Source organism: Anopheles arabiensis, chromosome 2 (genome assembly GCF_016920715.1).
Source record: "Anopheles arabiensis isolate DONGOLA chromosome 2, AaraD3, whole genome shotgun sequence".
Classification (NCBI taxonomy): Eukaryota; Metazoa; Arthropoda; class Insecta; order Diptera; family Culicidae; genus Anopheles; species Anopheles arabiensis.
In genome coordinates, this window is record NC_053517.1 from 110,394,228 (window position 1) to 110,418,421 (window position 24,194).

Genomic DNA, 24,194 nt, shown 5'->3' on the forward strand with positions numbered 1-24,194 from the left:
AGCTTGCTTTCTTGTTCTTCTGAATGTTTCACTACTATCGGTATATTCCGGATGGTTGGGGATGGTGGTGGTCGTGGTGGTAGAAATGTACAGGAGTCAGAGCTAAAGCGGTGGGCCGGAAAGGAATCGAAAGGGGAAGCAGAAGCCACGTTGTACGGGGCCTACTAGCCACTACCGAAAGGGGTGTATGTATTTTCTATTACGTGTACTCGAATTGAACTCCGAAATTGGTTGCTAATGCTCGGGTGCGATTAATATGCTTAGAATGCTGCAACGTACAGGGGGTTGCTGGGTTGGTGCTTGAACAAAATTAGTCAAAACTTTACTGCGGCAATTGCGCTCTAAATGTTCCGGTAGTTTCTTCTCACCCCTTCTGAGGTGGTGCAATTATTGTTAGATAAAAAAACAAACGAGATTTTAAAATCTAAACCGTTTTCGTCTATTTTTAAGCACTAGCATATGTTATGTTGGTTTGGTGTGGTTGTTGTCCACTCTATTACTATGTGTGTGTGTGTGTTTCTGTGTATTTCTCTCGCGCCATTGCCCTTTGCTTGAGCTCTGTGCCTTTCGACTTGTGCCTTTTGTTGTGTGCCCGTTCGTGCCGGTCGGCGGCTGTTGCGCTACTACTTTCTTAACTGCTTAGTTTTATATAATACAAAATTTCCGGACCGATTCTATCTTACACAGCACAGCAATTCATCGGGCTCTCTTTTGGGTTGTTGCATTTATTTATTTAGATTTTCTTTCTCTCTCGCTCCCTCTCATATGATCGCTTGATGTGTTAGAGATTACAGTTATATTCCAAAGCTTCGCGTCCGACTTGACGCTTGACACCTAAAATTCCATTCCTAAGGCATTTTTAGTAGTTGTAACAGTTGCTTCGAACACTCTCACCAGAATGGCACCTCATTCTATCTTTCCCTCTCTCTCGCAATCTCACGCTCTCTTTTGTTCGACAGTTGACAGGTTCGCTTTCTTATTAGCAATGCAGTGTCGATTGGTGAGGTGAGCCTCTTTTCGTCTCATCTCGCTCTCTCTTTTGCTTGCTGTCTCTTTCCTAGCAACCAAATCACACGCTCGCTTTTTCTTCACGCTAATGTATTATGTAGTCGGAGGTGGGGAGAGACGGGGTAATGGTGCTATGAATTAAATATTCTTCTATCCTTCTCTTTTTTTCGCTCTTTTCTGCCTTTTTCTTACCCTTTCGATTAGTAGTTTAGTATGATTAGTATAATTAGTACTTGCAAATTATTATTTTATATTTACTCTCGTTTTCTCTCCCTTTCTTTCTCTTACGATCACGTGCTTACGATTACACAGTGCTCGTTCAAAAAGGGAGGCGTTAGTTGACTAGTTAGTTTTTAAGCATGTTGTCACACTGTCTGTCTGTCTGTCTGTCTGTCACCTCCTTCATTTTTTACATCCCGTCGAATAACGTCTACAATTATGCCTACAGTTTTCCGACTTTTCCACACACACACGCCATTTCCTTGGAGGCTGTCCTGAGAAATTTTCCTCCCTCTCTCTCTCTATTTTCTTTATCTTCCACACTCTTCCATCACCCCCAGCCACAGTTCTAGTAGCGTTCTAGTAGCCATTTGATCCGTCGATTCACCCTTGCCCATTTTGTAAAGCGTTTACAGTATACCAAAGCGATGATTTTTTTCTTACTTGAACGTGGAGCAGAAGCACCCGAGAAACCGGGTCCTGTTCCGTTGTTTGTTGATTTTTTTTAAGACCGTTGTTTGTTTGTTCAAGTTTGTTTGTTTGTTATACGAAAGTCGTACGAGAAAAATCGAAAAATCGAAAAATAAACTCTTCCTTTCTCTTAGATTTGATTCAACGCAAAGGTAGTCCCTAAGTACATTACACTATGTAACAGTAGCTTTTTGTTTGTTTGTATCTGTTTATAAATGTAGATGTGTGAGTTGTACAGCGTTTTTCCCCCGTTTTGTCATCTAACAATTGTGTTTTTAACAGAGTACTTCCAGACTTTGATAAACATTTTAACAATATTTTTGATTTAATTGAAAGAAAGACTTGATCAAAGGGAAAGAAGGTAAACGTTGGCCACAATACATGTTGAATTATTTATCACACTTTAAAGCGCCGCAAGGGCATTTGTATCTTGTTGACATAAAGTTAGCTGCCTAGGAAGCTTAAAAATTGCACACAATTGTTAGTTGACGTGAAAGGAAAACCCCGAACCCACTATTACTACAATACTTTCTCTATTTATGTATCTTATGTACAACTGCTGACTATTCTTTTACTCTGTTTTCAGTGTTACCACCCTAATATTATGCACAGTGTACGAAAAAGGAAATTGAATATTTTACTATAAACATGAGACTTTTAGAAAAATATACCTATTTATATATTCCCCTCTAAATTCAACGTTTAATCAAATCCTCTCCGCTTCCAAACACAGTGGCTTGATAAACATTTTGATCCGAAGCAGTAACCGAAACTGAGTGCATTCGGAGCTCTTAAACGTAACGGATGAACCCCTTAACAAACGTCCAAAGCAACGGGGGTTGTAGCAGGGTAGTAGCTTTAGTAGTAGTTAGACCATTTTTTGTTATTTTTTTCTTTTTTTTGTTGATATTTTTCAAACCAGCACCTGTTTTACAGGACGAGAACATGGGGAGGGTGGGTTAGGATGATAGCAAAATGATTGATAGACCAGTATCCTGAAGGATGGAGGAAGAGAGAGAGAGAGAGAGAGCATTCACAATTCAAAATCTCAAAGCAAAAGAAAGTGTTCTTTCGATGGATTGCTTCTAATGCTAGTTTTTTGTCTTCTTCTTCTTCTTTGATTCAATAAAAGACACCTGCTAGTGTACATTTTATGTACAGTGTGTTGTTTTTTGGGTAGGTGTGATTCACATTACACACTATACGATGCTAAATCATTGCTAAATCAATTCGTTCCTACTCAGCTACACACTCACACGCACTCACACACACTCACACTCTCACACTCTGTGAGTGTGCACAGTCTCTTCTAACTACTGCACTGTTGTTCACTACATTGGACCACTTGGTATTTGGATTTATAGGCGAGCTAATTACGCTACAGGATACAGCGGAGGTTTCTTCCCATCCGCCGAAGCATTTAAATCTTTTTGTTTTTTTTTTTTATTGTGCAAACCAAAACAATGCACCCTTGTAACACAAAACCAGCAACAACTGCAGGGATAACGCGCGTAATGAGAGTAATATCACTATTTACAAGTGAGCGCGCACACACACACTCACACTGAGCGCTCATCATTCGATATGATCGCACAACATACATGCATCTCGTTTTCTCTGCTCCTAAACACACACACACAAACACAATTGTATCCGAGGAGGCGCTGCCATCGCTTGCCAATTTGGCAGTATCGTTGCGGCAATGTGGCGTGTTGCTATAACCTCTCGCAGCTCGGCATTGTTAATTTTGTTGACCATTTTTCTTGTTTGTTTGTTGGTAGTGTTCCGTTTCGTTGCGTCCCCGTGTTTGGCCGTGTATGTACAAGGTATGCTCCAAACCGTGCCGGAACCAGTCCTTAATTACTACATACAAAACACACACATACAGTCACTGGTTGTATGTGGGCGTGTGTGCATCTTCTCCTCGAAAGTAACGACAACTTTACAAGCAACTGTATGGTTTCTGTTAGCATTAGTAGTAATAGTAGTAGTTGTAGTAGTAGCAGCAGCAGTCTTCTCTCTAGCACTGCTTCCTATTGTTCTGTGTGTTTGCAGTATCAATGAGTAAGTACAAAAATTTACCATTTGTGTTGCCTTCGGTCCACCTTTTTTGTCCAGCTGTGTTTAGTAAGTGTTCTTATTCTTCGTAGGGTCTAACCGTGCTAAGTGTGCTATGTATCAGTGAAATCGTGCTACGCATGGCGTCTTAACGAACCCGTTGCCATCTGGTCGTTGGTACTCTACCGGTTTGCTTTTTTTCTTCTTCTGTTCGTTGAATGCTATCGATCTAGTAGTCCTGGGTTAATGCACAGGAACAGTACAGGATAGAGGAGGGGAGGGCGCTACTGTGACCCTATTGTAAAGCTCTGACATCCCTACGGTTGAGTTAGGGAGCTAAACGGTCTCGATCGCGAACGGATGACGGATGGGCGGTCTCCTCTCTCATCTAGTACCTACGACTGCAGCGACGGGCGTTTGGCTAGCTCTATATCCACTTGTTGTTCCGTACCGCTGAGCGGAGCCTGCGGCCCCACATTAAGTTATATCATACTATCGTGCCATGCAGATGCTGGGGCTGCTGCTGGGAGGATTCGTTCTGCATCTGGATGTTCGGCGTTGAGGCGCTATTGTTCGACTCGACGGCCGTGCTCAGCCCAAGCGACGAACCGCCGAGTGTGGAACCGCCCAGCGTTGAGCCTCCCAGACCGGAACCGGGTCCACCGAGCGTAGACGGGTTAATGCCACCGCTCAGGCACGGTACACCGATGATTGGTAGCGGTTCTTCCGGTGGAGTGACCTACAACACGACACGAGTGGAGGTTAATCATTGGACCTTCGATTATTCGGCCATGTCCCCACGAGATCCTCCTTACCTCCAGTCCGATGCTACCGTTCAGAGCAATCTTGATCGGGTTCGAGTGATTCGTTGCCTGCATCAGGGTCGCAAAGTGGCTGATGCCGATTTCCTCCAGCGATGACTTCCGGCGTCCCGCTGCCCCGATGTTCGGCAGTCCCTGTCGCAGTGAGTTGGAGCGTCTCAGCAAGATGTCGCTGTCAATCTACACAGTTCAAGGAAACACACAAAAAAGAACCAATGCAGTTAATGCCGCTCGAGAGAGACACCACTTCATCACCCCCCTCGCTTACCCTCAAGGAGTTGCTCCTTCCCCGCATCTGTCCCATTGCATTAGGACTATCTGGAAGAGATAGAGAATTCGATTTTGTTGTGACCAGCGGAGGCGCCCGGGGCGTTACGTAACCTGACATCGGCTGCGGTCCACCGATGGTGTTCAGGCCGATGCCGGAGCCGCGCCGCGAGCCGGCCGCCGCCGCCGCCAGGTTGATGTTGGAGCAGAATGATATGTTGGACTTGCGGCGCGAGTTGTGCCGCTCGAACGTTTTCTGGGCCGAGAACGGAGAGGGCCGTACCAGGTAGCTGGCGAAAGAAGAAGAACACAACAGTGTCAGTGTATTCATCACGTAGGGTCAAAAGTCAAAAAGGCGTGCCTTACATGATGTCGCCCTCCTCCAGCTTCAGATCGCATGACGGGTTAATGATCACGTACGACAGATGGTTGCGCTTTTCGCTCACGTCGTCATAGTCGATGCTCGGTAGATTGAGCGACTCCATCCGACTGCGCACCAGGTTTGCGATCTCGGCCCGTTCGATCTGCTGCACGTGGTTATCGCGCGCCTCGTCGGCCATATTGATCGAGTACTGTACGATCGATCGAGAGGGACAGATACAGAGACAGGGACAACAAAAAGGATGAACGGCGCGCACGAGCGGTAATACACAGCGTTGACAATAAAGAGAATAGGAATAAAAAGAGAGAGAAAGAGAGAGAAAAGAAATCCAAACCCCGATTAGATAAGCTTCGATGTTCGCCACACTGGTGACCACGTACTGCCCCTGCCAACCCCTCGGGGCAGACAGTTGGTATCGCGCGTGCGCACACGTGGGTGTGTGTTGGAGTTAGTGACAAGCGATATTAGTTGCTGTGTCGTTCACCCCCCCTCCCGGCTACCCAGGCACCGAATAAGAAAGCACCGCGCACCGCAATAGTATAAACATATACAGCGAAAACAAATACACGCAACAAAAGAACAAATACACGCACGCACACCGAAAATAACGCATACGAGAGAAAACACGTAAACAACACAAGAGACAAATCATATCACACGAGAAGAAGAGCGGGAACGGTTGTTGTGGTGGTGGTGGTTTTGGTGATCGTGGTAGGTCGTGTGAGACGGGAATAGTGCTCCGCTCGGGTAGTGCTGTGTACTCCGAGTACACTAGCAAACTCGGGTATGTACATCTGCCGGAATCTGGGTTTGGTGGTGGGGGGTTTTGGTGTCGGTTACTAGGAACAGGAACACTGCAGTAGGCGCTGTGCAGTAGTTGATGATGGCATTTTCGTGCTGACTTTTGACAGTTGTTGGTGAGTTGACAGTTGGTGCTGTGACACAGACATAGTGCGAGTGTGTGGTACGCACAGAAAACATGTACAGGGGGAGAAGTTGTTATACAGCGTTACTGGGGGAAATGTGAAGTGAAGTGGCAACTCTCCTGGCAATCGTAGGCGAAGGGGCGAAATGGTAAGTGAACAACAATTTTGATTGTCATTTACAGCCACCGAGCGAACCGGTTCGATCAGGGAACATGAGAGTGAATGTATTTGTTTGGAAACACCCTAACGAGCAACGGGGGCATGACATCCTTTTCTGTACATTTCAATGAGTGACCAGCACGCCTAAGGTCCATATGATTGTGGGGAGAAGAAATAGCAAACAATCCTAAAAGGCTCAAACGATGCTAGATTTTTGAAACGCTGCGGATTCAGGTACATACTACCCATATGGAACTGTTGGGTGAACTTGCATGCTTAATAGCTCTCTACGCTCTAAGGCACTCCTGAGCTGCCAGAAAAAACGCAAAAGCAATCATTTCATCACTCGAGCCCTAGCCCGGGAGAATAACTTCTTGCAAAAGCTGCTCCATCCTAAGCGTTGTTTGCTGTTGAAGACAGAATGCTGAGGTACTTACCGACTTGCTGTCCCTTGCCCTCTCAAGAGAGCCTCTCATAGATCGATCTGTGTTAATCGTAAGGCAGGGTACATATGCAAATTAACTGTGTGGAATGTATGTGTATGTGTGTAGTGTGGGAGGTGTGATTTTGTGTGTCAGCTGTGTGTTTTCTCTGTGTGTGTACGCAAATTAAGGCACGTGCTGCCCATGCTGCATGTGACTACATGTGACACTTCTGGGGCACGTTGCTGAAGCTCCATTGAAGACGCATCGTACTTAGTAATTTTGAAACGGGAGGGTTCTGATCCAAGGGTAAGCACTGAAGTCTTTGACAAGAGCAGCGAATGACACACGACGGTGGTACCACAACGTATTTGCCAAGAAAGTCGAGAAGCAAAAGTTCGGTGCGACAAAGGGAGATGCTAAGCGAAAAAGAACGCACTTTCGTGCAGGTGAACAGGTACAGGTCGAGGTGGTGGCGTAGGTGGAGAATAGAGGTAGCTGGTGAAGAACAGACAGAACAAGAATTGCTCGTGTGCAACGAGAGATTTGACGTTACGAAGCGTAGAAGCCAAACTCTCTATTTGCACACTGAATTTGATTACGGTGTAACTGTGCTATTCATTACGTGACTTAAAAGTGACTAACGTGTAGGAAAAATCACTGTTCCATCAAGAAGAGGTTGAGGGTGAAGAACAGGTAGCGAGGAGGTGGAGGTATCACAGAAAAGGTGTTAAAACAATCCAAATCGACAGTGTTGTTAAAAATCACAAACAAGCGTATAACAGACACACCTTGTCATGTATGCGGATTGCAGAACATTAGGCGTTTTGTGTTATGTATGCATAAAAACGCCTGAATGCATGCAATCCACTTGCTAGTGTGTTTCTTTATTCTGTTCTGATAACTTATTGCTCATTTATGATCATTAACAAGTTTGTAGAGGAAATGGACTGCTCTCTAACTGTAAAAACAGGTGTCAGCAAACGGGGTGTAGAAAAGGGGGTGTATAAACTGATTTTTTTTCAGGCATGTGGAAGAAAACGACAGTAACGACAGTAAATCTAGGAGCAATATAACGGGATGCTTTTGTGTGGCGTGTGCTGGTGTGCTCTCTTGGTGTGGAGGGGACATAGTGAGGACATAAGTACTTTTGTGCCTACATCACTGTGTATGTGTGTGTGGGTGTGCGTCTGTGTGTGTGTGTATGTGTGAGAGAGTGAGAAAGAGAAAAGGAAGTGACAGTGAAGAAGAGAGTACGGAACTTACGCTCGATCCTTTACGGGCGGTGCATCCACCCAGACAGGACGATGACTTGCGGATTGTGGCCGGCGGCGGGCGATAGGTTACGCCCCGGAGGTTCGCTTCCGCCACCCCCTTGATCGGTACGCCGGTGGCGGAGGTGCTGCTAGCGGTGGCGGTGGTCGTAACCACTTCCTCTTCATACTACTCGATTTATATGGTTCGAATATGGATTGGTTTTTGTGTTTTTTGTTTTTTTTTTGGTTCGATTCATTACAACATGCGCGAGTTTCACAAGCACGAGCAGTAGTAGTAGTAGTAGTGGTAGTAGTAGTAGCAGTAGTAGAAGTAGTGGTAGCAGTGGTAGTAGTAGGTAGATTATCAATCAGATGCCAAATCGAATGAGAAAACAAATTAGTTCAACACAAGCCAACTGGCCAATGCAAGGCGAAATGTGAGAAGGTAACGAACGAAAGAACCCAAAATCATACACAACATGACATCAAACGGAAGTGTACGCAATGTTCGGAAAACGTTTAAAGGATGACAACAACGAAGGATACGACACGTTTGAATTTTGCTTTCATCAGGAGATGTGTAACAAAAGGAAACAAAATATCCGTTACGTTTAACTGCTTTAAAACGATTCCGGAGTGATGATTTGAAACTTCACAGCACACGGGGAAAGGCATACAACACTACGCAGAGAGACGCAAAGTTGAAAGGTCTAGCCTGGGAGCTTCTAACAGATGTGAATATCGAGCATAGAGCATGGATAGTACACATCGGTACACTTAGCAGGGGTACAGAGATACAGTTTTGGGGCGACATTGAAACTATGGTCCGGAGGCTTGAAAGGGCGTACTGTAGACCTCGGATGCAAGATAAGATCGGATAAGATTGCATTACGTATCGACATAAATTGGTAATGAAAATGAAAGTAAACGATAAAACGGAGACCTGTGATCAAAAGGGTTTGTGTGTTTTAAATTTAGGCAATAAAAAAAAAAAATTTTGCTGAATTAAAAACACTAGAGGAAGCTTTCTATACTACAAGATCGATATATCTACTTAATCGCACAAATCGAGGCCACTATGCTCAAATGGAAAACGCAAAATCTCGTAATCTAATCTAATAAGAAAAGGGTAGGAACGGTAATAATTGTTCTATAGCTAGTATATCAAAACAAATGTTACATGAAAAGGAGCTTACAACGATTGCCAGAAGGAGATTAAGGTACATGAACACACTACAGCAAACGACTGGCTAGCTCTACTGAAACGCGGGTCCCTTTCATGCAACACAATTGTACGCCGAAACATCAACTACACTTTTCTCGTCACATGGAATCAGCGATGTGCCTGGTCTGTTATCGCTCGAAATAGGTCATTGGGACCGAGAGTTTGTTGGAGAAAAGGGTTATAAACAGCAAAACAATCGCGTACCCGATAATAAATGAAGAGAAAACTATCAAACACAGTTACTAGCTTAAACCAACGATCAACTTTAACTAAATCACTCTCAAACGAATACTTCAACTTAGGATTACATTTGCTCAAACGATAAAACATACTACATATTTGGAGAGTGACTGAAAACTTGAACAATCGGTTAGTTGAATGGTTATATTGTAAAGGGTTATTTGAGTAACAGTTTCGCGATAAAAAATAAACAACACGGTCAAGAAACTGAGACAGTAAAACTAAAACAGGGGGAACAGAATATCAATACCAAGCAACTCACTGTGTGCGTGTGCGATCAAATAATTCGTCCAGCTTTGATTTTATAGAGAGATATACTTTCGCTTTCATCTGCTCTGAGATTTTTGTTTGTTTGTTTTTTGTTGTTATTTAAATTGTTAAGAGGTTTAGAGGCTATATTTATTTAGCAAGTTTAGTTGTTAGTAGTTAGGAAATCGCTGATGTTGTTAATTGATTGCAGAAAGGTAGCTGATAAAACAAACGGTAGGAAGTACAAAGAGACCACAGAGGGTTGGAGTCTAACTAAGATTTAAGGATAACGCAGGGAGGTAACAGAGGAATAGCAGTCCGATAGTATTAGTGAAATAAAATAAGAAGTTCAATGTAGCAAGAAATTAGTGCGAATTAGACTACCAGAAACAGAAGAAGATGAAAGAGGTAGATAAAGAGAGAGAGAGTGAAAGAGTTAGAAAAAAGAGTTAAAGAGCAGATAACAAAGATAGGAGGTGGCAACGAGAGAAGTTTTAGTACAAAAGGCCAGACAAAATAGAGAACGAGAGCCGAGAACGTGGTGTCGATTAAGGAAAGTTGGGTCGGATTAGATTTGCCATTACTACAAGCGGATAGGCAGTGGACAAAAAAGTTTGGCAAAAAACGGTGGAACAGAAAAGGTGACAATAGGCGACTGAAGAAACAGCAAAAGTCGGGCAATAAGTGGGCGCAAGAGGTTAAGTAAAGAGGATAAGTAAAGCTACATAACAACAAAAGAGAAAACAATATTGAAACGAAGAAGAGTGCACAGACTAAGACAGGAGAATTGAGAACTAAAACATTAAAGCAAAATAGTAAACAATACCAATTGAAACAATAACAAACGAAAACATAAAACAACAGTACAAACAAAATGAAAAGTAATAAGAAAGTAATGGAAGTAAAAACAAGAGAAAAGATCAGAATGTATTCTACTAACTTTTGACAGATTCGTGGCGTTGCTTGCATGGCAAAGTCCTCGCTAGACGCGTTGTCAGAGGCGCGTTGTTTGTTTGTTTGTGCGCAGCGTGTCAAGATGTGCGCAAAGCAACACGCGCAATGTGATGCGTTTCCATTTGCGTTTGATTGTTTGTTTGGCAAGAGATTGATTTTATCGGCGAAAAATGGAAAAGAAAACAAAACCGTGAAAACAAATGTGAAAAAAGAGAAGACGAGAAGAAAATCAAAAAGGGAACCTCACTTGGTTCCTCCAGTTGGAGGGCGCATTGTTACATTGTTTACGGACAGATTGATAAACATTGATATGTGCGAGTCACTGGAATGGAGGACAAACGGTCAACGACGGCAACGACGACATCGGTGAAGACGGGCAACTTGTAACACAACAGTTTTCCAGAATCTTGACAAAACACAAGAGGGTGGGGCGAGGGGGTTGGTTTGGTAAAAAAGACAAGATAGATAATCGATAAGGAAAATATACCGCAAAGAAGACAGTTTAACAGGACAGATCGAAAGCTGGATAGGGCACACAAACTGGAAGAAAGGAAGGAAGAAAATTCTCCATAATGCCGCCAATTGTAGAAAAGTGAAAAATGGTAAAGTCATGGAAATAATAGATCTGAGAAGACATTTAGAAGAGTAAAGACATACGATAGCCAGAAAGAGAAAGGAAGACACATAATAATGAGAGAGAGAGAGATAGTAGAAGATAGGAGAGTCATAAGCACACGAAAGAAGGAGTCACTAATTCAATAATAACTAAAGAACCATCAACCGAAGCGTTTTGGTAAAGAAAAGGGAAATAAGAGATATGAAGGTATGAAGGAAAGCTGACTGAACAGAGTAAATGAAAGCAAAAGGGCAAAATTTGGTAAAAATGACAGGACATAACACGAAAAAATAGAACCAATATCCGGATGAATGGAAAACAAAGAAACGAAAGCGAAACATAGAAAAAAACAACAGTTTGGTAGGCAGCAATAATTATTCTGGAAAAATCTTGTTTGCTTTTGTTTTTTTCTCTGTTGTTTTGTTTTTTTTTGTTTGATTTTGATTAAAAATGGTTTGATTGCATTTTTGTTTTTGAGTTGTTGCTTTGTTTGTGGATTTTAGCTCAGTTTTGGCGTTGGGTTTTTAAAAATTGGACTCACCGATGGTCGCAACCGCACACAATGTTTAAAGGTTCCGAAAGATCCAAACGGACGCCATTTTTCGGCGACTGGCGAGTTACTCACATGTGATGCATCCGCACTGGACGTGTCCTGCGTACGGTAGATACCGATCGGGATTTCGCAGGTCGTTGAGCAAAGCTTCTGATACAGCCGACCGTACGTACGTATCCACATGTCGTCCTTGGTGATCTTCATCTACAAAAAACGAAGAGAAATGTAAGTTGTGCTGGTCAGTGCCATTAATGGAAAATTGGGTTGAAAGCGTTGCTTTTAAAGTTCCATAACGCTACTATCAATAATGATTCATCATCGGGCAGCGGTGATATTGGTGTGTGAGGCCAGTATCATCATTGCCATTAATTGAGCAGTAGAGCACATCAGCCAAGGGCTACATCGTTTGATCTCTGCCGAACCCCGCGTGCCCGGGTAATTGAGTTACGGCGAGTTATCGTCTGACCGTGCGTGTATGCCCATTTCGCTCGAGAAGAGGGAACCTGAAATCAAGTGGACCGCTGCTTACCGAGGTGAGGAACCCACTGCCGGGAGCTTGATCGATGCCGAGCAGCAGCCGTACGAACGTAATCACATAGTCCTTCACGAAGGCTTGATAGAGCAGCGTGTCCAGCATCGAGGCGCTGAAGACGTTGCCGGCGGCGAAGGGTAACCGGAACATGTATGATATGTGTGAGCCTCGCTCCTTCTCCCGCTGTACGTCCCCGCACGGTTCGGAGGCATGAAGGTGGAATAGAGGGGAAAGCGAATCGTTAGTTGCCCCGTGTGGGTGCATGCGAAATGCGACGAGATTAATAGCCCATCCAGTACCTTTTCCATCTTGCTGAGGTGCAGCGCGTACTTGTCGTGGGCGCGGAACTGCATAAACCTCATGTTTGAGCTCTGGGACAGTTCGGTGATGCTACGGATGCTGGGGAAAAACCTGAAAGATTGGGGCAGATGGGGGACAATTAACAATGGCGCACATGCTGGGAGGATGATGAGGTGTGCGGATGCGACCCTACTTAAACATAGTCTGCACAGCGACGATAGTGTTACAATCCGCCAGCGTGTCCTCTTCGGCCGAGTTAGACAGCTCCTTGTTAACGACGACGACGTTCTCCGCGAGTGTAATGCCCGCCCGAAGCAGATCATCTAGGCAATCGATGGAACCCAGCATCCAATACACCTGGGGGAAAAGGGAAAAGGGAAGCATGTTATACAAACCGATCTATGAAAAGTTGTATCAAAAGGAAATGTATCACTCACCAGCGGGAAGTAGGAAATGGCATCCAGGAAGGCAATGTCGGGTCGTCGTTCGAGCAGCAGGATGATCGGGTTGAGTGACGTTTTCGAGCGGAAGTGTGCCCTCAGTGGGATGATGAAGTTGTAGATGCCGTTGGACGCGTAGTCGGCTGCTAGGATGATGGTTTTGTTCTGCCACTGGTATTCCTTCGCGTTTCTATAGCTACAGTGTTCGCAAACCTGCGGAAGAAACGTGTTCGCAATGCAGTTAGAGTAACGTGTCTGTGTATTGGTGTGCTGGTCCCATTCTCACTTGAGCAAGTTGTAGGCAGCAGAGCGGTTTCTTTTCCTTGAGTAGAAAACACAACGTTGGACTGACACCGATGAAGGGTGAAACCGGGGGAAAGCCTTTCACGATTCTGCAAAATAAAAAAAAAGACGTACAAGAGATTGTGTTGTAGGTTCGGATGAGCATAATGTGCACCAAGGTCGGTGTCCCAGCGTCCCAGGTGCAGGTGATAGGTTTGACAGATTCGTTGCCGCAACGCATTGCTGGTGATGATTGCTAATACATTAGTTTTGGTCAACATTGCTAATCCAATCGTAACCAATGGACGGAATGGGAGTACCGCTTCGTTAGTTAGTGTGAGACAATGGAGCACCGTACCGTTTGTGATTGATTAGATGAGACAAAAGGCGAGCGAGTCTTCTAACCGCGGGCGCACCGCGAAGACAATTACTGACCAACCGGGCGGGCCAACTTTAGTACACAAGCGAATGCAGCAACTACTCAAAAAACCAGCTCATACCCAGAGGACACGCTTTTTGAAATGGAGCTATGGAGCTTGTAACAAGCCAAATTTGGTTGCTTTGTGCGCCTACAGGTATGCAATCGGGATAGCATAACTGTCATTTTGTATTGTCTTGTTAGTACCGTAAAGGTTTTTTTTCAAAAAGGATGTCCTTTGGAGTAGCCAAAAACGACACAGATGAAACACATGAACGTTGTATGAGATTTCTAAACGGAACTAGTGACGCGAGCAAGCTGTTTAACGTATTTTTTGTTGTTCAACATAAGATAAAGTTGTTTGCAAATGGTACCACCTGAATGCATCTCAACAGAGTGGAAATAGCTTGAGGTAACAACACTGGAACCGACCATACATATACTCATTTCGTTTATCGCGAGTTTACGAGAGTTTTAAATCACACACAGTTTTATCGCATGAAAACAAAGGTGTGGTGAAATTTGGAGCAAGAGAAAATATTGGTATACACAAAAAAACGGAGTGAAAATGCAACAATGCAATTAAACAAAGCGCACCATCACGGTTGCGGAACAGGAAACGAACACACCCAAACGACTAGCAAAAAAAAAAAAAAAAAAATACCGCGGGCACACCGAAGCTTATTGGTACGCTTATGACGTGTCCGTGCTGTACGCCGAACATGAGGATTAATGATCGTTTGGATCGTTTTTATCGCTTCCTTGTGTTTTTTCCTCGGCTTTTATTCATACTGCACTGCAGTTGATGAGACGGTTAGTTTGCGAATACTGCGCGCAATTATGGCAGTGACTGGACACATTTGGTTCCACTGCAAAAGGCGGGGTGGATTTGAAGCGATTCATTCTCACGCCCTCAGCGGTGTTATGAAACGTGCGCTGCTGCACACTTTTGCTTTGGTGAAAATAGAAATGGAATTTGAAACCCACCCACTCCCACCGCCCTCCCCCCTTATATGATATTAGGTTGTGTTCCTGAGCGGAGCACACAGTTCGCTGGAGACACAGGCTTTGGGCAGGTAATACCTGTAAAATTTATGGTCTCGAAGGAGGAACGGGTTTTAGAAGCGCTTAGAATGATGTACATTTCCCTCCACAGTAGGCGGTGGAGTGCGAATCCCGCTTGGCGTAAGGACGTGCACGCTCCGCTTCTACTCTTCCACACGAGCGCACATCTGAGGCTCGTTCATCGGCCGTTAGAAAAGCGAACGTTCTCGGCACGGTTCGATCTTTGCGCCGCACCCGGCTCCCCGATGCGGATGCTGGTGTGCTGTTACACGCGGTTGCATTTCCGTTTTCGGATCGTTTACAGTCGCAGGCGCGTTACAATTTCGAGCACGGTGGCTCTACACAGCCCACCTTAAGCTGGCTCGGGGTTCACGTTTCACAGTGAATCGGATTTGATGACGCATCGCATCGGGGTTGGGCGAAAAAAATCAGTATCCTGAACCCCCTTTGCTACGACTAGCGCTTGGAAGCAAGATGGAGTAGTTGTGTTTCCCGTAGCGACGGCGTTTGTATCGGTATGGAACGGAAAGCATGCATTCTAGTGGCTGGAGCAAGCACTGACACACTACTTAGCAACAGGGGACAAATGTCAAAGTTTAGCATACAAAACTGAGCGCAAGAGGTGAAAGTCGAACGTTGGGCGCACTTACTATGGAGCATGGAATCAGTAAAGGATGGTTATAAATCATTGTAATGGAAAACGAATGAAAACAATGTGCATGGAAAGAGATGGGAAATGGGAGAAGAAACTAGCATAGATGTTGGAGGTTGAAAAGAGGCACAATGATAGAAAAATAGCAAGCAGTTCGGAAGCTTAAGAAACCGTTTCCCAACAAGCCAAACCAGCGATCGGGCGGGCGAGCGAGCGAGCGAGTCGAGCAGCAGCGATGAAGTGGAAAGGAAAACGAAAAAGAAAAAAACTGGAAAAACACTTACCGGGAACAGTCAGTATGCCATGCAGGGGGTGTGTGAGTTGAATCTTTGGTATCGGACGTCGAACTACAACATTTCGATTCGCCGGATGAGCTCAGAACGAGCGACACCGTTTGCAGGAGCGAAAGATCTGCACTTCCGCCACTAGAGTGTGCGTGATATGGTAGTGTGTGTGTGTATGGTCGGGGGGTGAAGGTGGAAGTAAGGACGATACGTAAGACGTGCGTGTGCATAGGTGCATGAGAATGTAAGTGCGGTTGTGTGAGTGTGTGTGTGTGTACGTGTACGTAAGTTTAGAAAGGAATATTGTTTTGATTACATCCAAATCGAATCCATAGCAATGAGGGATGATGTTTTGTGTTGTTGGTTCGTTGTTGTGTATTCGATGGTTTCGGTCGAATGCCACCGAGTTTGGTTTGTGGAAAATGGCACATGTGGGTGGGTGTGTGTGTGTGTGTATGTTTGTTTGTTTTGTACAGGAATGAAGGGAATGTATCGTATCGTGGTCGGTACGATATCGTTCATTCGTGCAGTGACAGAGAAAGAGAGAGAGAGAAAGAGAGAGAGAGAGAGTGACGTGCAGATAAAAATGTGGAAAAATAGAAAAAGAAGAATAGAAGGAAGGTTCAGGCAATTGTACAGAATCATAAAAACGGGTTCGCGGAAGTATGTGTACATGAGGATGGAAACAAAACAGTAAACAAAATGAAACACAGAGAAAATCGACCTGGGTGAGCAGGAACAATTAGCACAAGAGTGAGAGAGACAGAGAAAAAGGTCAAAGGGCAGGATTGCATTTGACAGTTTTGGAAAGAGGATACTGCTGTGCTGTGAATTGCATAACTTAAGGCGGATATGTTGAAAGTGGGACCAAATGCCTTAAATAGTGTAAAATCCGCGGTCAATGAGTCTTGTTTAGGGGAAATATCGTTTCTAAAAGATCGGAGGAAAGTGTATGAAGTTTCTGGTAGCTTGAATGTATGAATGTGTATGAAGTTCGAAAGCTTTGAGAAAACCGTAATATAATTCTAGTTCACTATGCATATAGGAAAACAGTTTAAGTCTATTTTTTCTTCTCCCAATTCTGGTAAGTTCTAGGATTAAAAAAGACCCAATAATTTGTTTAAAAAATGAGAGAAAATATTTTAATTTACATGAATTACTTACTATCATGCGCTGTCTTGATCGTCATTGGTTTCTGTCTAGGTTTATCGATTATCAGTGAATTTTGTTTAACATATAAATTGAATAATGTAAATTAATTTCAGCTGAACGAAAAGAAAAATGTACAATCCAATAAATTTTATGGCATACGAATTCGTACCAGATCCACATACTCCAGTCTGAACTTTATGAGTGGAAAGTAAACGCAACTATTAAAGTTGATGTCTAGTCTAGTTATTCTTCCAATGCACCGGATAAGAACCGCTATTCTATTGATTTTGCTTTCAACTTCACTGTTCTACTGCTCGCCCGACTGAGGCAACACTAGACAGAAATGGATAAGAACTGTCAGATGGAATAAATTTCTTAAACAAACAGAGAAGGGCAACAACACACACACACCGAGTAGAGTACACTCGCGCTCGAGAACAGTGTACAGGGTGTGTGTGTGTGAGTTTGTATGAGAGAACAATTTGCTCCCTTCAGATAGAGCAAATCCGTAAAGGGAGCGTAGACCACGGCCAGACAAATGGGGATGCAACGCGGGTACAGATGGCGTGGGGACCAACAAAGTGGGTTATTTATAGTTTAACGGGTAGATAGCACTGACCACTCATTATAAACAACGGAGCGAGGATCCTCGCCCCGCTTTGCACAGTTTATGTGGGTCCCCGTTCCCCTGCGCTCCTGCTGCAGACGTCACTGCGTATTCGAAACTGCAGCTGACAGATGCATGCTGACCGTTTCGCATCGCTTCAGCATGGAGCGAACGCTCCCAAGAGTTTAGTTCCGGTTTTTGTGCTGATAAAATCTTCATTCCCCCACATCCTGCCTTGATAGTGTCCGGCTTCACGTGAAGTATGGGCCGGTTGACCGGATGGATCAGTTAGAAGCAACAAAAAAAGGGATACGCTTATTGTGTTATGGTGAAGTAGTTGTAGCAGTAGTTGTAGTAGTAGTTGGAAAATGTCACCGATGGACAAATGTTAGCACTGCCCTTGTTCCCTGCTTGGCTTGGGGTGTAATACTTACGCAATCTTCTCCGACGGTGACCGCCAGGGCACGTCATCGTCGATCTCGTCGTCGCTCTCGTTGTCCTCGCCGTCGATACCGTCCTCGCCCGAGATGCTAAACGATGACGACGTAAACATGTCCGGCACGGGTAGAATCGAGGGTCTCCGACTGCCTGTTGGGGGTTCGAAAGGGGCGGTATACAGTGAGGCACACACAGTTTGTCGACTGACACTTACCTCGCCGCTGGTTGAGGATGTCTGGACTGAGCAGGTTGGGGTTGTTGCCGCTTGGAATCTCGAGATGGTTCGCGGACGAGATGGTTGGCGGTCCTAGCGTTGACTGGGTCGTCGTGGTCGTGGTAGTGGTATGGGCGGTCGTCGAGAACGGTGTCGCCGCACTCTCCTTGAGGTTGGACTTCGAGTCCGAGATAGTGATGGCGCTGGTGAGGGCGGTAGTGCCCGGTGCCGGGTTGCTTCCACCGGTAGTGACACTCTCCGTGTAGGTCGTTGCTGCAACGATAGGTGGGGCAAAGAAAGGTCGCGCAACGCTCTTATCGCTGGTTTGGTACGTTTTCATATGCATCCGAACTAAAGACGGGAGCTTTCGGCGGGATAGTTGGCACGGTTAAACGTTGCTAAACTTATGTGACATCTTCTAAAAAGGATCTTCACAAGGAGTTTAACTTATTTAATTAATTAAAGTGATATAAATAGATTGCTTCAAATAACTTCAAAGGAGAGCATTATAATAGAGCGTTGAAAGAGAGTTAATTGCACTCGAAAATGAAACTGAAAACAAACTTTAAACCCTATCTAAAGCTCGGTTAATCATCACCGGCACGAATCGGTTCGATTGCGCTCACTATCGCCCATTTAATTTGTGCGATAAATTCATCAACCTGTTCAAACGCGAAACAAAAACAGCAATCATATTCACGAGGTTACGCGCTTTTTGGGTCGCTTTTAAACTGCTGAAAATAATTGATTGTTGATTGAAATTAACGGAACAGTAATGGCAAAAGCAGGAAACAAAAAAGAATCGAAAAATAAGGATCGGGGAAACGCTGTTCCCTGGGATACTGAACCGCTCGTAAATTTATGCAAAAGCTCACCGATAAGCCATTGATTGAAAATTGAATTGTTTATCGGAATAAAATGCGTGGAGAAAAATCAAGAAATAGGCCAACATGACAGGGGGGAGGGAAACGCTGAAATAACGGCTATCGCTGATAAGCGATGCGGCGAAGCACTGGATGCAAACGTTACGAAAGAAACACACACAAGCGTAAACAGGCACATGCAGATAAATTGCATCCAAAACGCATACAGGAACGAGTAATTAACAGGTGCAGGTGGAAAAAAAATGCATGTTTGGTTGTGCAAGCCGTTGGTGACGATGCGCTGATTGAGAACGAGCAATAAACGAACGGCCGTGGATGATGAATGATTTTAATGTTTAAACACCAACAATCGAACGGCAATCAGCCGGTAATGATTGAACGCCTGGTGACATACATAAATAAATAGATGCTGCTACACAGCGAGGCGATGCTCGGATAAATATTAGTTTAATAATTCACACAGTCTCATTTGCTGTGGTTGCGTTCATGTTGACGGTGTTGACAGCTCAAACTAAAACTGTTTGGCAAATGTATCGTAAATAAAAATGCTTGGATGATTTATGATTTATACTTAAAAAAAAATAGTATAATAACAATAGTATATGAACGAAGCCATTGCATGAGAAGCTGTGCGCCTAAATGTATGCATTCCGCACAGCAAAAACAACTTTACTAAGACGTTTGTTAGTTCTATTAGTCTAAAAAACGTTGTGTTGTTTTCATATATATCTTAATTGGTTAAAAACAATAAACAATGCATGGAAAATTTAATAAGTTAGTAATAAAAGCGAGGAATATTGTCATGTTTCGATCCCCGTTTGTAAGTACAAAATTGCAATGAAACTACATTATTGGCATGCAGGTAGTGAAGATAGACGAATAACTACTAGACAGAGGACTTTCAACATAGTAGATGCTTCGATAGGCAACAAAGAGACAGAGGAGAGAGAGAGAGAAAGAGCTAGTAGAGAGTTTTCAATCAAAGCTACGAAGAAGAAGTAGAAGTATACGAGATAAGCTAACACAACTTATGACGATAGCATATTGTAAAGTGGAAGAAGTAGTTAGGTCAAGAATGGCATTCGAGGTTCTTGATAGTTTTGGCAGATTGATCGGGAGCTAGCTTAGAGCGTAAAACAGGCAGTTGGTTTAAGGCAACTTGGCTGCAGGCAAAGGTTCCAAACGTGGTGGGGTAACAGGTTGGAGGGTTGAGGGGAGAGATAGTTTAAGTAATAGGCAAAATTTTGGAAATCAAGTGGGGGAAAGGGAACACTCACGCACGGCCAGTGTCGTGAAGTCGTGACCGTCCAGCTTGCTAGTGGCCCGCGGCGAGCCGGGACTGTCGGAGTTGGCCGAATTGAGACTGGGACTATGCGGCACGCGCACACAGACCGAAGGCACTGGGGCCATGGGCGGCACGGAGCCACCGCCGGCACCGTTGGTGTTGTTGTTGATGTTGTGGTTGTTGTTGTTGTTGTTGTTGTTGTTCGCGGTTACTGGGTAGATCGAGAGGACAATCGAGAGGAAGACATTGGCATTAAGAAAACAGGAAACCGTATCCTGGTTTGGTGGAATGGCTGTACACAGCGCTTTGATCAGGGGTTGTTTTGTTTTACGTTGGAAGGTGGATTGAAAGAAGGAAAAAATGAAAGGGTGCTCCTTCGGTACGGAGTGCTCCGTGGACGCTTGAGGTGTAGTTGCATCAGTGGGGGAGGAGCGGGGGGGGGGGCGGTGGACTTCCCTTGCAAACAAAAGCCATACGAATAACAGAAGCCATACGAAAAAGCATAACCGAGCGGAGAGCGGTGAGTGTGCCGTGACTTGGGGATGCTAACTGGCGTCGAGTACTCCTGTGAATAAAACCAAAGCAACACAACGTCCTGGGAACGTTCAAGCAGGAACGGGTAGTGGGATAGAAGGTTGCACACTAAGAACATGTATGAGGTCCAACAAAATAGGGGGGGCCTGATTTGATGGGGAGCACTCAACACACGCAACACTCACACACGCAGCTAGCTCACGAGCGGGAACAACAAGTCACACGCAAACACACGGAAACGAAATCCACGGACTCGAACCAAAAGAGGGAAATTAAAATTTCCAAAAATTAAACTCCCACACAGGAAACGAAACGGGATGCAGATTGTTTAAACGGGTAAAACGGGCTCAGATGTTTGTGGGAAATGGGGAGGTTGTTCGTGAAGACAAACGGAAGATAAGCGTCACATTACATACGGAGATTCCAACAACGAGAATGGCAGTAAATTAACCAACAAAACAAGACAACTTAATCATTGCTTACAACCAAAAAGGCAAACAAATCGAGTAGTAGGAGTTCCATTTAAAGCCGTACACGGAGGACACACGAGAATATGGCGAGAGAGAGAGAGAGAGAGAGGTAATAGAGAGATTGATAGAGTAATAGGGGGGGAGAGACAGAGAGATAGAACTAGAGAAGAAGAGGACACCTTGCAGCGAGGGAATTCCTCCTGCAACACCACCTACCTTCCTTCGGAGGTTGATCGGGGCTTTGGTTTTGGTTCTGGTTCACCACAAAGGCCGAGTTCTCCTCCTTGGTGATGCTCATGTAGTAGCAGGTGTCGTCCTTCTTCATGATGTGCCGCGGCCCGGGATTGAGCAGTATCGTTTCCTCGTAGAACTCGGGCAGCTCCGCGGGTCGCACACCGACTAAGGCCACTCCGTATCTGTGTCAAACAGGGAAAGGGGGAGGAGGATTAGGAGAAAATGATTGGTCGGATGATGATCACCAATGCAGCTGCCACCATGCGCCGTGTCCTAACTTACTTGCGATGCGAATGAAAGCTGGCGTAGGTGAAACTTTTCCCCTCGTATTCGCCGAAAAACCGGCTGTCCCCGAGCACGATGTGATAAATCTCGTTGCCCGAGCACTTGCCGTACAGACGGTGCCACTCTTCCGCCGACTGTTGGCCCTCCCTGTTACGCGGATGTGAGAAAGAAGGGAATTGACGCAGATGATTATTTCCTACGCAGTGAGCAGTCTTGCACAAGTTGTTCGTGATGTGGATTTACGTCGTATGACACACAATTAATGTGTACGTAATGCAGCACAATTCAATTGGTTCCGTTGGCAGGGTGCGCGAAACCAGCATGGAAGAATTGTGGTGCATTATTGCCCCCTTATACTCCCTGTGGTACCATTAGGTGGAGATGATATGGTTTACTTCAGATCGTACTGGGGAAACGTACTGGGGAGCGTATAGTTTGGGTAAGCACAGAGAAGAAGGGCTGCAATTTCAACAAAGCTTCATTACAGATAACAATCTTGGTACTTGGTTCTTGGATTATGACAAACGGGTGGTACGTGGTGCTTATAGATTATGAAGAAAGTAGTAACCACATGTAACCCAAGCTCGTTTGACGTTTTAAGAGCACAGGGCAGATTCTATTGCACGGGCATCGCGTACGCTTACGATCCCTGTACGAAGAAATGCTCCTAAAAGTATGCAACTAGCACGACACGAGTAACGCTTTAACGCAATGCTCAACGCAGCGAATACGAACAAATCAGTGAAAGTTAGCATTTGAGTAGAAAGAAAAAACGATTCTTTCTCCATGTTGGTAGTTTGAAGAGTGTGCTATCTTGGATGAAATCTCAGCAGAATTGCAATCTCCCTTGCCGTATATTATTCCCGCGAACTGTTCGCCACTGGCTGGCTGTACTTACTGTCCTCGTGACGTGTGTAGCAACAGTGTGACGAGCGTGCTCGCCCCGGGGCATGTGCAGTTGTTAGCGAGCAGTGCATATTTGAACTCATCCTCGCAGACGACGTGCTCGGCAAACTTTACATGCAGCTTGTTCTCCGGTCTGGAACAAAAAAAGAGAGAGACAGAGACAGAAACGGGGGAAATAAGTTGTAAAGTCACCAACAGCCAGCAGACAATGAGCATCCTTCTTCGCCAGGGATGCAAGGGCCAGGGAGTTAGCACGCAATACTTACCGGAAAATTTGTACATACTGCGGGATATTGGGTGCGAAATCCTTCACCGCCCAGGAGCGCAGAATGGCGTGCTCGTCGGCGGCCGTCTTGTCGGCGTAGCTACGGGCAGCGAGAATGAAGCACGCCTCCGCCTCGGCCATGCGGGCCCGCGCCAGATCACCGTCCTTGAGGCAGGAACCCTGCAGATATAAAGCGAAAGCGCTTGAGGTACACCTAATGGGACAACTTGGTTCGCAAAAAGGGGTTGCTTTAAACTAATTGGACCATGTAACACTGGTGGGGTTGGGCGATGGAGATGCTGCCTTGCTTGCGTCTTGTGATGGGTAAAATAAAACCAGTGGAAGGGGGGAGAAAGGAAAAAGAAATCGACTGCATCACAAGCTGTGGCTAGGTGGGATGGTGGGTGAGAAATTAATAGAAACACGCGCAAATCGAGCACCGATTCAAACTGGCAAGCAAACTCCGGCTCCTGGCCGGGACGGGAAGCATTAACGTAATGGAGCAACGTGCGCCCATCGCTCGATCGCGTTTAATTAGATGAGGAGTCACGTTTCAGCGCCGGCCGGGACGAGACAATCACCGACACACACACACACCCGTACCTGGATGTAGATGACGCGCTGGGCCCAGATCGGCACCTGCAGGATCATTCGCATGGTGGTGTCGAGCTCCATCGGGCTGAGCAGCACGACGTAGTAGTCCTGCAACAGCGGATGAGCGTAGAACTCGTTCAGGAAGTCCATGATGGTGTCGGCGTGCAGCGTGGTCGAGCAGACGACGACGTGCTTCTCGCTCTGCGCCCGGTGCGAGGAGTAGCTGCCACCGAGCTTCTGCCGCTCCATCCACGTGAACGCCAGCTGTTCAAACTGTGGAAAGAGAGTGGAACGCGAGAAAGGAATAAAGTGTGTAAGTAAAAACGACACAGAAACGCATTAGCACCACTCGTGTGTGTGAGGGAGAGAGCGAGAGAAAGTGTGATGGGACAGCAAAATCATCTAATTAAGTTTCATTTGATTTGCCGGAATAATAATCACTGTTTCGGAGGAGCGTTGCCGAAAAATGCGTTGCGCGCAATTGTCATTTGAAGCTGTGTGTACAGCAATGGTACAGCCTTGTCAAC

At 45.1% G+C, this 24,194-nt stretch overlaps 1 protein-coding gene across 15 annotated transcripts in view; it reads right to left on the reverse strand.

Moving 5' to 3' along the window:
• Positions 1-367: 367 nt before the first annotated feature.
• The window catches only part of LOC120893429 (potassium channel subfamily T member 2), a 154,949-nt gene continuing 131,122 nt past the window's right edge, over positions 368-24,194 (reverse strand). For 6 of the 15 annotated variants that reach the window (XM_040295300.1, XM_040295301.1, XM_040295303.1 and 3 more), the window contains 21 exons: positions 23,677-23,940; positions 23,075-23,253; positions 22,801-22,941; positions 21,900-22,049; positions 21,600-21,799; positions 20,372-20,590; positions 18,211-18,483; positions 17,993-18,146; positions 15,800-15,940; positions 13,385-13,490; positions 13,096-13,311; positions 12,852-13,015; positions 12,658-12,769; positions 12,356-12,541; positions 11,815-12,030; positions 10,644-10,685; positions 8,000-8,176; positions 5,211-5,416; positions 4,846-5,134; positions 4,572-4,757; positions 368-4,495 (listed from right to left, as the gene is read on the reverse strand). In XM_040295300.1, the coding sequence (XP_040151234.1) occupies positions 4,244-4,495; positions 4,572-4,757; positions 4,846-5,134; positions 5,211-5,416; positions 8,000-8,176; positions 10,644-10,685; positions 11,815-12,030; positions 12,356-12,541; positions 12,658-12,769; positions 12,852-13,015; positions 13,096-13,311; positions 13,385-13,490; positions 15,800-15,940; positions 17,993-18,146; positions 18,211-18,483; positions 20,372-20,590; positions 21,600-21,799; positions 21,900-22,049; positions 22,801-22,941; positions 23,075-23,253; positions 23,677-23,940 (3,873 nt within the window). In that variant the 3' untranslated portion in view covers positions 368-4,243. The remainder of the gene's footprint in view (positions 4,496-4,571; positions 4,758-4,845; positions 5,135-5,210; positions 5,417-7,999; positions 8,177-10,643; positions 10,686-11,814; positions 12,031-12,355; positions 12,542-12,657; positions 12,770-12,851; positions 13,016-13,095; positions 13,312-13,384; positions 13,491-15,799; positions 15,941-17,992; positions 18,147-18,210; positions 18,484-20,371; positions 20,591-21,599; positions 21,800-21,899; positions 22,050-22,800; positions 22,942-23,074; positions 23,254-23,676; positions 23,941-24,194) is intronic. The other 9 variants (XM_040295297.1, XM_040295298.1, XM_040295299.1 and 6 more) reach the window with 9 other exon arrangements.